Here is a 17,003-nt window from a genome sequence, read left to right on the forward strand (position 1 = left end):
CATATAATTACATCACACTTTTAAATGGATGTTCAAAACAAACACACACACACACACACACATACACACACACACACACACACACACTCACACACACACACACACACCACCACACACATATGGCAGCAAGTCACTGTTAATGAATCAGCCAATGAGATTCAACCGATTTATTCAAAAGTCTGATTCATTTTCCGATTTATTCCGATTTATTCAAACGTCTGCGCATTTGACTTTCTTAATGAGTGAGTCATTGAATCATTCATTCAACCGATTCGTTCAACAAGTTGATTAATTCAGTAATGAAACACCGCCATGTGTTGCTCAATGCTGTGGCTTGTTTCAAACTATTTACGTTGGTGAAATGGAGCATAAACGAAAACTTTTGTGTCTAAAATGTCACTTAAGTCACTTAATATTAACTTCTTGTTTATTGAACTGTTGTGTAAAATCAACATCACATTTGTAATAGTGCTGATAATTGGAGAAAAAACTGCACTCTTCATGTGATATTAACTATATGAAATGCAATACAAATAAAAGACACCCTTATATTGAGTTTTGGCGGCATTATAAATGCATTTCATGCAGTGAAAGTGTGCACTCTAAATGCACAAACACACTTCTTTAACCTACTAGACTACATTATGCAGAGTATGTCCGCTCTCTAGGTGTGTTTTGTAATGTGAGGGATATACTTGACAATGTCAGATTGCATATTGTTAAAACAACAATAAAGATATTATCGTAGACGATATATATATATATATATATATATATATCACATCTATTATATATATATATAAAATCATATAAAATGTACATTTCTGTTTATTTTCTCTATCAGAACACTCTTTATATCATAACAGTGGAAATGTTTAATTCAGTTCAATGTTCAGTATAGCTTTGTTGTAGGCAATACTTTGGTGTCTACAGAAAATTACCATACAATAAATCTACTCTGAGAAATATTAACTGGAGTTAAATGTGTGACTACTAGCCTCCATCTCCCCTACTGCCTTTCTGGGATCAATCATGTGTATCTATCCGACTATCTTATCCATTGATCCATAATCCCAGAGAGCTCTTACCTTCAGTCAGGCCTATGTTGATGCTCCAGTAACTCTGCAGACACTGCATTTCCTTCTTCATTCCCCTCTTGCAGCGGCAGTCGAACAGATCCATCTCCTGCAACACTTCCAGGGCTACCTGGCAATCCCTATTGGCCAACATGGTGTTCCTGTCCTTGCCTGCCAGACACTGCCTCATGATCCTGAAACGATGGCTGCATTTTTGGTCCTGGTTACACTTCTCGGTGGCTCTTAAACAGTCCATTGAGTCTTGGTGCCCAGACTCAGAGAGAGTGGAAGAGCCCGGCATGGAGAACACTAGCTCATCTATGTAGGAGGGTGGAGAGGAATGGAGGTTCAGGTATATGTTTTTACATATGGACTGAGAAATGTCCCAGAAACACAACTCTTTAATTAGATAACAGGACAGAAGTTTACCAAATCTTTCTCTATTTATGACTAATGGATCTAGAAAGACATCATTGACTGCATCCACTATTATTTTCATTATAAAAGAAACTAATTTTGCAATGACTATACAGCAAAAAGAGTGCAATTTAGAGACCATCAAGCCAGGGGCAATGATCAGATGATTGTGAGATCATTTTAACGACTGGCAAGGATCGCTTGATAGCTCAGAATGGTGTCAAAGTACGAAATACATCCCTCGAAGAGTAAAATATCATATGCTTCGCACAAAAGACTTAAAATTAGCATGACCTGAGTCACCAGTGAGTGACAGTCTTTTTTTAGCATTTGTGAAAAAAATGGATTCAATGAGTGGCTTTATACTTTCCTCATTATTTTACAACTAAAGATTGCCTTTGCTCAATTCCACTTCTTCCTATGTGTTTGAGAGCGACATATATTTTTTGTATATGCATGCAAATTTATTTTTTGGTCATAGGGTCATTATAACGGAGGTGCAACCCACCAGTGACACCTACAGGTGTAAATCAATCAGAATACTTACCAATCTCTTTTTTTTTCTTTCATTCTAAAAACTGTTCAGAGCAAATCAGTGAGAAGAACCAGAATGAAAGATTCAGACACACCCTTGAAAAAAGAATCACTGATGAATGCTTTGCATATTTAAAATAAATGAATAAATAAATAAATAGACTGAGAAATGCTGCGAGATGCTCTAAGAATGCAAATGTGTGAAAAGAAGAAAATCAGGAAAGTAGTACTTTACATTTTATTATAGATAACAATGATAGCTTACTTACTGTAGTAGCCTAATTACAGTTCCACATCAGAGCTTACACTGCAACATTAAAACTAATGTAGAGCGTATAACTGGAGGTTGAATATCTATTTAAAAATGTGTAGATGGTTAATATGTTCTGCGGACTGTTTAAATATTCAGCCTATTCTTCAACACATAGTGCGCGCAGAAAGGATCAAGTCTCGTCAGTGTGAAATGGCCAGTGATAAATCCACAAAGTGACCTTGATCATTTTCAGCGTTATTGAAACATACACTTTACTGTGAATTATTTTCCATACACTGACTCGTAATGAGTCGGATTATATATGAGTGGGAACTATAGGATAGGCTACTAGCTAGATACCATGTAAAACTATAAGACAACGTGATTAGTTATATTCATTCAAAATGAATGAAATGCAGCTCATGTAACTTCATCATACATTTCAATACGCGAGTAGCCTACCATGAACTTTAATTCCGATTTCCATAAACGAAAACTGAAATGTAGCCTACTGTATAGGTTATCGTTGCTTTTCTGCTCGTTATTGAACTTGACCTCACCCTAATTGCACGTAACTTCATAAACTATTATGGTATTAAAATGTAATGTAATCCCGCCACATCATTAACGTTGTTACCAGAGGAAAGTGGATAAATAGCAACAATGCAACTGAAGAATAAATTGAATTAAATTCCATGAGGAGATTCACTTCGACTACAAAAAAAAAAGGCAAAGATATGTAAATTGAAACAAAAACTTACCTAAAAAGAGCAGAAAACCGTAGATATAGATATACATGTTTCTGTTTCTGATAGGGAGTCTGCGTGTGTTAACGGAAGCCGCTCGTGCTGTCATATGTTCCCTCCAAATTACTGTATTCTGTTTAGTCCTCTTAAAATACCGATGCTGCTCTAAACGCTCTATGACCTTAAAAATCCCAAATTGTATCCAGCGTTTGTCGGATCATGGTTCTTTTTCCAGTCTATATAATCCAAAGCCTCATATACAGAGGGAAAAGTTCTCTATTCCACTCAGGAGGGGAATTAAACCCCGGGTTTCCGTAGGAGCCGTTTACTCGTGGTGGTTTCGGGTGGACAGACGCATATTCCCAATGCTGATGTTCTATTATTGCAAAAGCTAGGACGCAGAATTGAAACGTCCTGCTTACTAAAGCAATGCTCCTCTATATGATACTCCCGTTTATGTCCGAAACGAAATTCCCAAGCAAAGGCAGTAAGAAACTTCAGATGGCAGAGCTCTGCGGACAGACTTCTGTCTCATGCGAAGGCAGTTCGCTCCTGTGGAGCAAAGCACAAGCGAACGCACGTGCCCGCGTTACGCGCTCCAAACCACATGGTAAATGATCCGGAGACAGATGAGTTAATCATACAATGAGTCAAGCTGAATCACCATACTAGGCTTAACTAATAGGTTTTAGGATAAAGATAAATGCGACTTTTGACAATATGTTAGTAACTGTTCTTGCAATTGTGTAACTACAATACAAACGGATACTTATCAGTGAAAATTCAAGAAGGACTTAGTTAAATCGTCTCTCTGTATGACCAGGATGTGGCTGGTTTTGGGTGGGTTTGGACACTTTTGAGCTGTTGGGGTTGGTTTATGATGTCTTATGCTTTGAGCATTTGAGTTATAGGAACATAGACTATAGCCTACTTGTTATTTTGAGGACTCACTGGTGTTACCTCTGTAGAGATGTCACACCATCATCATCATAATCCTCATCATCATCATCATGTCTGGCACAGTTTAATGCACGGAATAATAAGCTACACACTGTGTGAAAAAATCATAATTAGGCTGTTTGCAAGACTGATGTAAATATTAATGGGAGACTGGAATCTGATGTAAAATACCTTCCTTTCTAAAAACAGGTGGCTGAAATCATGGTGTGCAATGGATGTAGTCAATTGCAATTATTAAGCACTAATAAGGATTTCACAAGTCAATGAATCCTTGCCATCATTTGTCTGCAGTGTTTGGTTATACCTACTAAGGATTCAAAGCTTTGCTGATTAAAGTCAGCATGAAATGGAAGTTGCGATGGTCTTTTCTTCCATATTGTGTCACATATTGTGACATAGCCGTGTAGCCTATATATGAGTGAAACACTTTCTCGAACAGGAAAAAATGTACAGCAGGGCAGGTTTGATTTTGTTCATCAGGAATTGATTGGATGGTTTTGGTTTGCTATTGCAGTGATCTCATGTGTGACAGGTTGGCTTGTACCAGTAAAAACGTCAACAGAGAAGAGAAGAGAAGAGAAGAGAAGAGAAGAGAAGAGAAGAGAAGAGAAGAGAAGAGAAGAGAAGAGAAGAGAAGAGAAGTCACTGTAAGAGGGAGGGGAATTTTGATAAAAGATTACAAGGGCATTGATTAAAAAATAAATAATGATGAGCATGGATGAATCATTTATAATAAATACTGCAATATTCCATTAAAAAAAATGCCCTTTTCCATTTACTTTAAATGCCCTTCATTGGATGGCTCTTCAACATTGTGAAATGGACTTGTATTTTCTGTCTGCTGACTTTTGAGTTCACAACTATTTAAAGTCGCTGAAGGTTTTAGGAAATTTTTTTAGCTTTTGGATGAACGCTTATGATGAAAGATGGTATATATAACTGTCCGGAGGACCATGAAGATGAATGGTATGTTAATTGATAACTTTCAACAGGTATTACTGACCTCTTTGAGTTATAAATCACAAGAGCTTGCTGAATTTCTTTGGATTCTTTCTATGACATTTAAGGCTGGGTAAACAAAGATAAAAGAAGTGAGAGTACAGAAAGTCACAGCATTTTGGAAACAAACCATTGCCTATTTATTGGCATAATGCTTGTAAAATAGTATTGACACCAATGTTTAAGATAACGTTCCACTGTCAGATCAGGCCAGTCTTATAAGGCCAGTGTCACTCTAGCAACTTTAATCCTGTGCTACCAAAATGACAATGTCGTGATATTTTTCACCTACAGAGGATTTATTTAAAGCCTTGCAAATCTTGTGTTTGAATGGGACAAAACGCAGAAGTATGTTTAGCCTCAACATATTTTAGCATTTACTAATATATCCTATGTATGCCTGTTGCTAAATCAATCTCTTATGCTCAGCAAAGCTGCATTTGTTTGATCAAAAACACAATAAAAACAGTAATATTGTGAAATATTCGTAAAATAGTGTCACACGATCCTTCAGAAATCATTCTAATATGCTGTTTTGGTGCTTAAAAAACATTTATTCTTATAGTTAATGCTTTGATTAATATAAAATTCAAAGGAACAGTATAGCTGGACTTTATTTCAGTGATCAGAAGCCATACAATATCTTTGTTTAAGAAAACCGTAAAATTGAAGCTGTCTTTTTTGTTGTTGTTGCTTATATTCCCCTCCATCATGGCAGCCCCTTTCAAAACACACACACACACACACACACACACACACACACACACACACACACACACACACACACACACACACACACACACACACACACACACACACACACACACACACACACACACACACACACACACACATACACACACACAGAGAGAGAGAGAGAGAGAGAGAGAGAGAGAGAGAGAGAATATAGGATAAAATATATAGGATACTGTTGATGTGCTTTTGTCATTTTTAGCGAACATTCAATTGCACAGATAAGAAAAGGAACATGATTAATTAATAAGCAAATTATAACAGAATTGCCATTCAATCCATTTCAATATTTAAAATTTTAGCCTTGGAATCTATTTAAGTTTGAACAGGGAACAAGGGTAACATTTTAGTGGTAATGAGTAAAAATCTCTAATGTGGAGTTTCTTTATTAACCTCTCCAGCAGCAGGCAGCATATGTGGTGTACTGTTAAAGTTATCTCTCATTGCCTGTTCAATTACTCCTGACACAGAGAAGAAAAGTTCACAGGAACAAACACTGGCTAAAGAATTAGATAATAATGCTAAAATACCCTCCTAATGTCCTCAAATTTCATAAGAAAAGATGGAATTTCCCAGTTTTGTGGCTCATCAAAGGCTGTATAGATCACTTGGCATAATAGTCTCACTGTATGTCACTGCTTAAACACATTCCAGACCATTCATTAATCACAGAGCAGCTCTATTGAAAGAAAAGACAACGGACTGGTGAAAAATGACCCGAATATGAGTTTATGATGAAGACATGTACATGTTGCTGTCAAGCCTTTTCTTGACTCGAGTTGTCTTCCGATATGCCATGGATTGAGTCTGACTGATGGGCTAGCTGTCATGCTGGGACTTTGTCTTTTTTCACATGTACTAGCGATGAGAAGCTAAAGCTGGCATGGTCAGTTCTGGGTTTGGACCTGCACCATCCTTCATCTGTTTTTTCATGATAATTAATGTCTCTTTCCAATCCCATGTTGTCTAATCTGTCAGGCTAGCTGTGTCCTTGGTTAGGCCAATGTCCTAAATTTCAGCACGGTAAGAATCCCACTGATTTGGTGCTATAGACCAATTTCGAGCCGACGTCACAATTACGTCACGGCGCTAGCTGGAGGCAAAACAAAGGGAAAACTGCAGACGGCCAATACAAACCAGCACAGATTCGGCTACATAATAAGGAGCTTAAATTACTATTATTATTATTAAATGTCATCTTGTTGTGTTGTTGGATGCAAGAATCAATGAAAAATGAATATGCTGTATCTGGAATTTTTATTTCTAGAAAATATTCACATCATTAAAATTGCACCGTAATGTCACTCTTTACATTGACGTCTTCTTGGCGCTGGCTAGGCAGAACTGCGGATCGTACCACACAAGTCTTGTACATGACCATTCATCACATAGTTATAGGCATCTAAAGATTTATATGACCCCAGTATGTCTTTACGCTCGGTTTCTCTATCGGATAGGTGTAGGACTGAGCCTAGCGTTAACGTTAATCCCGTCAGATCGTCCATCCATTGCCTGAGCGTGTACGGGTCAGCCAATCTGGTTCCGTCTGTTAAAATTAACTTTTGCAAATAACAATCTCACCTGGACAGTGAGTGACCTTGCACATTAAGATAAAATCGGATTTTCTCCAGTCATTGTTAAAAAACAAGCTAACAAAACTTGCAAACTAACGTTAGGGAAGCGGCCAGAGGGATCGTTCTGCAACCACCTAAGCTCCGCCCACAGAAAAACGTCACCATGTTTACCAACTGAAAAGGGGTCTATTAAGTCTCCGTTGGGTCTAGTGAGCCACTGAGCCAAATTTAGACCACGCCAGCCAACTCACAAGAGGATTACACACCGCCAAGAGGGAAATTAGATGTTCTTTGATGTTGTAAAAAACACCTTCTGGCTGAATTGCACTTTTTTTTTTTTCTTTTTGGTGGGGAATCAGTTTTATTGTATTGGTGTGTTTTTTTGGGGGGGGTGAATGGACTTTCAGCTTAATGGCAAAGCTTGTTTACAAGCAGACACGCTCAGTGAGAATTCCCAAAAATGTAGTCAGTGCACTGGGAATAATCTGTTTTATATTAAAGTAGGGACAGCTGCTAGCAGTACAGACATGTTAGCGATGTTAGCGGCAACCCAGTCAGTGGGTTAGTTTAATCTGCAGATTAGTAGGAATGTTTTCAAAATGCCTTTGGTTTAGATATCAAATCTTTGAGTTATACACAAGCTTTTGAAAGCTGATAAAAATAGAGACCGTGTAAACAAAAACCCTTATTCCTATGTGTATTGTGTTTCTTAGAAATATAATCATGTATAAGCAGTAGGACTTGCCATCATCCCGAAGTCATTTATATATGCTTTTGTCAGCTATTTATATATGGGTCAGTAAGGATGTCCATGATAAACAAAAACACACAATTTCTTAGAAATTTACACTTAAAAAAAAAAGAGTAACTTGGATGACTTGAATGTCATGTCATGAATGAAAATTGTCATGTGGTGTAACCAAGATACACAGAGCCTCTCAAACTGTAGGGTAACCAAGATTACTTTCAGCAATGATGCAATAGAGTGATCAAACATTATGTATATACGCACACGCACACACATTTATAGTCATATTCATGTGTTCTATTCAGACTAGACATTTAGTTTACTTCTACTTCTAAAATGTATGTCTATTTTGGGCTAGACATGGAATTTGTTTTTTTTTTCTTTTTCTGCTCAGTGTGAAACAAGGGAAAGTGGAATGGGGAAAAAGCGTAAGGTCTCGAGTAGCGTCTTTTAAAAGTTGAACTTATTTTAACTTGAGTGCCGCGTTTTTGAACGCTGTGTTATGCGCGAGACACTGCAAAAGACACAAGCGCAACGGTCATACATGTCCATCTAGCACATGTTTACATTGAAAAATAAAGTAGCGTAGTCAATGGAAAAACGGGATTTTCCAGCCCGTTCTCATCCTTTGGCGTCATACATGTGACGCTTTGTACATTTCGTTGAAGTCTTACGCACATGGCATCCTTTAGCATCAATATGAGACGCAGAACCCAAGGCGTCATACAGGTGACGCTCGTCTAAATCCAATGCACATATGGCATCGTTTAGCGTGAATATGAGACGCAGATCCCAAGGCGTTATAACCGTACCCTACCCCAGACCTAAACCTACCCATAACAGTGCGTGTTATATTGACGCTAAAGGATGCCATGTGCGTGAGATTTCGACGAAATGTCATATGGCATCACCTACATGACGCCAAAGGATGAGAAAGCGTTGGATTTTCCGGGACACGATATGAGCTTATTACAAACTATTATTTTATTTTTCCGCTTATCATTATTTTATATCGGTTAGTTTCTCAGTAACTTTTGTTAGTTTCATTTAGTTTTTCATTTATGTTGAAATTTCTATTTTCTTTCAGTTTGCGAAAATGTTTTTTGACCAATAGGTTTAGTCTTAAGGGGGTCGCACACCGGACGAGAAGTGCCGCGTTGCATTGCGTCGCGTCTAGGACAACTCACAGGTATCGCACACCGGACACGCACATTCTATACGCGCAAGCTCAATTTTGAATCAACTCCTGGTAGAAGAGCTGCACGATGGGTGAACTTGATTTATTATTTATTTTTTATGTTAATTGAATAACAGCTGATGTTTGAACGTTAATCAAGTAAAAGTGTCTGTCACGTTGCTGTTAAGCTTCAACCCCACTTTTGAAAAATCCCCAGAAATGGCATACCCAAACTAAAACACATACAGTTCATGAACCCTTTGTACTAAAAGCTGAGGTATGATCTCATTTGAAAGCCGACACCTGGCAGTTTATTGTAAATGTAGAATTAATTATTGTCATAATGAAAAAATAGTTATAAATAGCTTCAAAGTTTTGTAAAGCTATTGGAAATTTATTTTTTATGAAATATCTTCATAAAAATAATATATTGAAGTTGGCATTGTATCAATCTATGAATGCACTGCAGCTAAAGCCACATGTCTGACCATGTTATATTTAAAATATGAAGATGACAAGTCTAAAAGCATCTATTCAGTCTATTGTCTCTATTGTTATAGGGGCGACAGTGGCTCAGTGGTTCATGTAGGTTGTCTACAAATCGAAAGGTTGGTGGTTCGATCCCCGGGTTCCACCTGACCAAGTGTCAAGGTGTCCATGAGCAAGACACCTAACTCCAGCTGCTCCCGACGAGCTGAGTGGTGCCTTGCATGGCTGACCGTTGGTGCATGAATGACAGAGTGAATGGGTGAATGAGAGGTAAATATGTAAAGCGCTTTGGTGGCCGTTGAAGCGCTATATAAATGCAGTCCATTTACCATTGTTTTGTGGTGCAAACGAGCCCCATTCAGTCTCAGTCTCCCCTGCACACATTCACACCTCTCCCACCTGTTTATGGCTCTAAATATGTTTTTTCTTTTATCTTAATTAGAATTACTAACGACTGGCTATTCACACTGTTTCAATCCCTAATTTCTTTTTTCAAAGTTCTCACTTCCCATTTGAAACTGTATCAAAGGTCCTTCTTGAAAATAAGAAACATTTCAGTAAGCATTCTTATTTAGAAAAAATCATAAAAATAACAGGTAGGTGGCAGCTGCATCTGAGGGCTATGTAGCATGTTAGCTTAGTGCACCATCAATACACGACAATTTATGAGATTAAAACCATGTTTGTTCTCCAAATTTACTTTATAACGCACGTCGAGTGTTTTAAATAACCTTCTGTGATCTGATTTGGCTTCAGATAAAAAAATTGGAGAGAAAATATATTATTTTATAGTATTCTGCACAATGATAAAGTCTATATCGAATACCATTACATTATAAATATAATCTATTATTATGAAAAAACCTGACATGGCTCATAGAACACAGGTAACTCAAATATCATTGCAATCATGTTTATTGTCTTCAAAACGTCTTTATCTGCATGTTACAGCGATCTCTTGAAGCTTTGTTTTTGTCAGGAGTAGGACATCCTGAATGTCACATGATTATGGCACTTCTTCATGTGTTCCATTTATGGACTGCATGTGCACACGGCACCCTCAGGATGCCAGTATGGATTGAAAACACAGTACATCAGAGTATCCAGCGCTCATAATGATTACAACGGCCCATTTGGGTATAAATTCAATAAATATTGTTCCTGTATATAGCCTATAAATCTGAGGTAAACCTATGAGAATCTATCAATATTTCTACAAATCTGCACATTTTTGAGCTAAAAGCCCGTGAAGGGTCTGGCTGCAGACCGTGGGTTAGTGGAGCTCCACTCTCGAACAGGAAATACGTTACCTCCACTTGAATTAATAAAGGAGGGCCAAGATGGCGTCGCTGTGAGCTCTTCGAATTATAACTCAGGTCATTGACTGACTGACGCTGTCGTAACGTCCAATGCAAGTCTATGAATGCAAGCAAAACGCATAGGGCTTGCGTGAAATTACTCACAAAAGGATGAATAAACACCATGGATTGATATTTCTGACGAGCAATATAGATGTTATTGTGACAGATTAAAATATTTATTTTACAAATTCATAAATCTGTGAAAAATTGAAAGCACTATATTCACGCTATTTTGAATGAGTGTAAAAACGTTTATAAAATGTAAATATGTAATTTGAATGTAATTTTGGGTTAATATGTGATCTATGAGTTTATTTGGCGATGTGCCTTGTTGAACACTAGGGGGAAATTCGCCATTCCACATAAAGTTCGCAGTGGGGAAACATCAGCAAGTTTTGTGTTTAATCTTCCCCTCTATTCAGGTATTAATTCTAATGATTTTTTTGTAATATAAAGTTTAAGGGTGTGCATATGTGATTATTATATCGATTGCGTGTTAATGTAAATGTTTTAAAGTTCATTAGTTCAGAGATGCACAAGCTCAGAGCTCCATTTTGAGCATTAATGGCGCGAGACCATATAGAGAACATTTAGTATTAAGTATGTGGTACGTATGTTTCTATTTGGTGTTTAATGCTGTTTATTTAGTGATTGATTGATTCAGGCCAGGGGTATTGAGAAGTGTAAATGTGAAAAAAGAAGGAATCTTACGTTATGCATTTTCATGTTTATAAACTGAGGGGACGGATTGCTTTTTTTTTCTCTTCCACATGTCACATCCCAGTCTTTTTTCATTCCCTTTTTCTCACTCACTTCCAGGGCTAGGATTAGCACGAAGGATGCTGCACTCTTTACATTTTAAAGGTATGTTGCCACCCTAAAATTCGAAGGCTTTTTGCATGCATCTATTTCTCCTATTTTTTTTTCTATTATTCTGTTGTTTTACTTTTCGTTTCAGGCCAAATTTTACTAAGGTGCAGATTATCATGCCGTCCTGTGGGGCATTACCACTGCCCCCACTGTTGATGGACTATCATAAGAAGAGTGGACATGGAAAGACATTTGCTATTGTGTTATAACCAGCTGACCTCACAGTCTATGCAGCCTGACCTGCCTCGTGCCACTCCATCAGCCGAGCCTGACCTGCCTCGTGCCACTCCATCAGCCCAGCCTCGTGCTACTCCATCAGCTGAGCCTGACCTGCCTTGTGCCACTCCATCAGCAGAGCCTGACCTGCCTCGTGCCACTCCATCAGCTGAGCCTGACCTGCCTTGTGCCACTCCATCAGCAGAGCCTGACCTGCCTCGTGCCACTCCATCAGCAGAGCCTGACCTGCCTTGTGCCACTCCATCAGCAGAGCCTGACCTGCCTCGTGCCACTCCATCAGCCCAGCCTGACCTGCCTCGTGCCACTCCATCAGCCCAGCCTGATGGAAACCACTTGTATGCACGGCAACCGGAGCCGCCTGTCTTTCGTGTCCCTAGGAAAAGGAGACACTGTACTTTGGTAATATTTTTTAGTTAAAAGTAGTGAAAGCTACTAGTAGTGATAGCATGTATAAATGTGCAGCTCTTTCTTAAACGATCTGTATTTCTCTGTTTTAATTTTTGAAGGTACCTACACTCCCAGCAAAGATGATCAGGGTTTCACAGGATGGGGCAGGGGCCACTGACATTTTGCAGGCATGTGTTCATAATCACTTTAATGTTGATGAGATGGCTTTAAATGACTCTATATTAAATCGTGTTTCATATCTAGAGTTGCCCGATGACATTCTCCAGAGGATCCTTGTCTTCGTAGTTCTAGAAGATGGCTGCTCTGCAATCCTGAGGCTGGCTCTGACATGCCAGAGATTTAGCAACATTGTCAGCCTGGAGCATTTTCAGCAGGAGGCACACTTCAGCTGGCTTGATAGTGAGTTCAATAAGTGTGGTTGCCCCATCTTGTTTTTTGTGGGTATAACAATTAGGCTAGGTTAATCTCACTCTCTTCCATTTCCGTAACATGAAACTTTTGACAGTTAAAGATTTGTTAATTTATTGTCTGAATTGTGTGACTGTCATTGTGTTTTGATATTGAACAGGTGTAGTTAATTGGAAAAGATTTTCAGAGGGACACTGTCAAAAATACAGAAAGCCGTACACCATCTCTAGGTGCAGCCGCCTACAATGCTGCCAGATTTACAAAGACTGTGGGGCTGGCTACCAGGGAAATGGACAACGGGGGAGTGCTTTCGGGGTTTTACTCCTCAGATGACAACCCTGGCTACTGTAGCTGGGATTGCTTTTTAGACGATGGAGGTCTGGAACAGTGAAGTGTGTGTGCGCGCAATGTGTCTTCACCTGTATAGACACTTGCAGTTCAAGTGTGGTTTCTTTTTTTTTTTCTTTTTCTCAAAAGCAATCAAATTAACAAAATTATTCTTAATTATTTTACTATGGATGATTTGTATGTTATTTTGCTTTAAATAGAAAATTCTGATTAAATAATAATTTGTTCATATTATTCATCTAATTTGTTACAGTATGGTTACTTGCAGTTAATATGTTGTCAAATAGTTTAAGATTATTATGTTTTACTTAAAAATGATTAAAACTGTTAAATAGTAGAAATCATTCTTCATTATTTTACTGTGGTTGATTTGTACATGTTATTTTGCTTTAAATGCAAAATTCGGAAATTACATTTACTATAATATTTTATTAAAAAAGTAATAAAATGTTAACGCTTAGACCGCTTCGATATTTTGCGTGAAGATTAGGTCAGGTCTCTGGTCAGGTGACGTATATATATCAGAGAATGTCATATGCGCTCGGGCGCAGTGGAGGTGAGGTATATTTGCGCTCCGGCGCAGTGGAGGTGTCGATTTCCGCTTTCGAGTTGAGCTCCACTCGCCCCGTAGTCTGCAGCCAGCACCTATTGGAGAAGGGTCTGACGCTCATAATTCATATTAAAGGTATCGACTCATTTTTTTATTACATAACTCTTGACATAAATTAAGACATAACTGTCAATATAAGTTTCTTAGAATACAATAGTAGTCAAATACTGAAACTTGGGTCTTTTATCTTTTTAATGATGTATAGTTTGTCAAGGTAATAACGTTAACTTTAAATCTGATAGTAACTTTGAACTATTTAAACAAAAAAAACGCTTCAGTGCGCCGGCGCTCTGGCAATGGTTAACAGTCTGTTATTGTTTTGTTGTAACGCTATCCATTGTCTAGGCAACTATGTTACATAATACAATAGTATTTATTTAGCTAGCGTTTACTAGCTAACCCGAGTGAAAACGTTAACCAAACAAATTATTTGATATATTATTTTTTATTTTATACGTACTTGACGATATGTAATATGTACTCTTTGTAACATAATGTTATATATAATCCCAGTTACGTACAAGATTCGTATCACCCTCTGGTGCTATTCATTTAGGGGTTACTCATACTCCTCTCTGTCAAAAGTAACGTTTTTCTTTCAATTAATGATAAATGTACTATATTTTAGTTTAATAATAGTTTTTCTTTAATATTTTACGGTATTAACGAATATTGTCTTCTAAATTATGCACTATTCTATTCAACAGTAATAATTACATGTGGGTATATTTAACCTATGTAACCAATTGAGGGTGTTTCTGCAACTACAGGCACTTTTGACTATCCCAATTCAAAAAAATCAACCTCTATGAATTTCAATTTTAACCATCACAGTCTGCAATACATATACAAATGTACACAAAATAGAATGTAGTCGTTAAGATTTTAATCTGGAACATGTTTATTTTTTATGTTTTTCGGTCATCTTCTTAAAAAGTGTCCTTACCGCAACGTTACAATAACGTTTATTTTATAAATTTTCTTTTGTGATTTCTATAATATATATATATATATACATTTAAATAGCTTTCAAATTTGATGCAGTTTTGTAAATACTGATATAAAAAATAATATACAGAATAGGGAATTTCATGTTTTTTTCTATGCCATGTAAAAAAAATTACAGTAACCTTAGATGTCAATTGCTTCCATACACACAAAAGATAACATATTTAACTTTTTATGACAGATGTTGCAATTTCAATGAGTTAATCATCTCAGCTTAAGTGTAAAAACATTTTTTTGGAAATGAAAATGTGAAAAAAAAAACGAAAATAGAGCAGTGCTGCGATAATGACATCATGTGTCGGAAAGGACACAATGTTAAAATCTAGGGTTAAAAAATGGCATGTTTATATATATATATATATACTAATATATATATACTAATATATACTTCAGTACTAATAATATACGGAATATTTGTAATTTAATATACAGTAAACCTTGAATTTGTCTCTACCGCAACACAAGGTCTTTACCGCAACACACAAATATGCTGCGGTAAAGACATGTTGCGGAAATGACATTTTTGCTAATATTTTAGCTAATTGGCAGCTAGAAAGGCCTACCAAATTAGTTTTGACTCTTAGCATCTTAATATACATTTATTTTTAAAATGTAGTTCACAATTATTAAGCTGAATGGTAAGGACACACAATAAATACTAGAGCAGAAAATATATTTGAAAATATATAATATATATAATTATATATTATAAATATATAATATATTTAAAAATAAATTTGCCTTATTTTTTTGGTATCTTGTGAGTGAGGTATGTGGTGGCCCAGTCTGTTAGCAATGTGCTCAAGTGATAATTTCTGTTTCCATAGAAACTAGACTTGTTTGTGTTCGATAAAATTTCATAATAAAAGCTTTTTTTCATTGTTGCGGTAAGGACTCAAAAGTGTGGGACAGGCACATTTAGTTAAAAAAATCATAAAAATGATCAGTAAATAATATAAAGAATTTTAAGATGCTTTAAATGAATCTGTACATTAAACAATTCCATTTGAAATAATGTCAAATTGTAATTAAATTAGTTTATTTTATGTATCTCAACGTTGAGACCACAGGTGTGGGACATTAACAAAAATGGTGTTTTGAGCTATAAATGCTTCATAATATTATATTTAATCACATTAATCAGTAATTATATTTTTTGTCAAGGTGTGTGAATATAATATTTATGAAATATCAAATGACAAATTTTAACATAAATCTAAAATTTCACTGCTGGGACTTAAAAGTGCCAGTAGTTGCAGAAACACCATGAAGGCTTTTTTGTATGAATGCCCTGTTTTTCCTATTCTTCCCAAACAGATACAATTTTGACTGACCAAAAAAAAAAAAAAAAAAAAAAAAACTGCTGCACTGCTACTTTTATGTCACAGACTGAAAAATAAAGGCAATCGAATTTGGATAAACCCTCTAAATGAAAAAAGGCAACAATTTGGCACTTTCCACCACCTTGTTCAGGAGCTGCAATTAAGTCCAAAAAAGCACCAGCAGTAATGCAGAATGAATGCAGAGCAGATGGAGGATCTGCTGTCAGTTATTGGACCTGACATCACAGGGATGTCTATAAATTACCGAACACCTATTTGGCCAAAAGAAAAACTTGCAGTAACATTGCGTTAAGCAATTTTCTATAAAACCTATTTATATCTGATTTACAGTTTACATTTATTATGATGTTGGAAGAATGAAAACATTATTTTCAAAACAATAATTAATTTAATGGATTTTACCATGTGAGCCATATGTCAAGATAACACAGTTTCAGTCGCAACGCAGCACCTCGTTCCCTCTCAGGGAACGTCCTGGTTGCGTATGCAACCCACCGTTCCCTGAAGGAGGGAACGGAGGACGTAGTCGACGTCGACTGAATTGGGATCTCGCTAGAGAGCCTGTCTTCTTCGAGTACTATTGAACGAGCCAATGTAATTGGCGTGCGTGATTCGCATCACACACTCCGCCCCCGCGGCGCTGGTATAAATACGGAAGTGGATGCACGCACTAGTTGCTTTTTC

General features: G+C 37.0%; 1 protein-coding gene and 2 long non-coding RNA genes across 6 annotated transcripts in view; 2 read left to right on the forward strand and 1 right to left on the reverse strand.

Annotated features, from left to right (window-relative positions):
* The window catches only part of gfra2a (GDNF family receptor alpha 2a), a 134,583-nt gene extending 130,805 nt beyond the window's left edge, over positions 1-3,778 (reverse strand). For 2 of the 3 annotated variants that reach the window (XM_077224513.1, XM_077224515.1), the window contains exons 1-2: positions 3,042-3,587; positions 1,089-1,394 (exon numbers count right to left, since the gene is read on the reverse strand). In XM_077224513.1, the coding sequence (XP_077080628.1) occupies positions 1,089-1,394; positions 3,042-3,135 (400 nt within the window). In that variant the 5' untranslated portion in view covers positions 3,136-3,587. Of the gene's footprint in view, positions 1-1,088; positions 1,395-3,041 lie in introns of all 3 variants that reach the window. The other variant, XM_077224514.1, reaches the window with a different exon arrangement.
* Positions 3,779-11,170: 7,392 nt separating this feature from the next.
* LOC143732738 (uncharacterized) lies at positions 11,171-12,543 on the forward strand. Of its 2 annotated transcripts, none has more exons than XR_013201169.1 (3): positions 11,171-11,509; positions 11,907-11,951; positions 12,046-12,543. It is a non-coding gene; the product is annotated as an uncharacterized LOC143732738 (long non-coding RNA). The 2 variants fall into 2 exon arrangements; XR_013201168.1 differs by having other exon boundaries at positions 12,062-12,543.
* Positions 12,544-12,547: 4 nt separating this feature from the next.
* On the forward strand, positions 12,548-13,480 carry LOC143732737 (uncharacterized). The gene is made up of 4 exons (XR_013201167.1): positions 12,548-12,593; positions 12,701-12,769; positions 12,848-13,001; positions 13,171-13,480. It is a non-coding gene; the product is annotated as an uncharacterized LOC143732737 (long non-coding RNA).
* Positions 13,481-17,003: the final 3,523 nt, after the last annotated feature.

This window comes from Siphateles boraxobius, unplaced genomic scaffold (genome assembly GCF_051911475.1).
Source record: "Siphateles boraxobius isolate OS27281-9 unplaced genomic scaffold, OSU_SipBor_1 9, whole genome shotgun sequence".
Taxonomy (NCBI): Eukaryota; Metazoa; Chordata; class Actinopteri; order Cypriniformes; family Leuciscidae; genus Siphateles; species Siphateles boraxobius.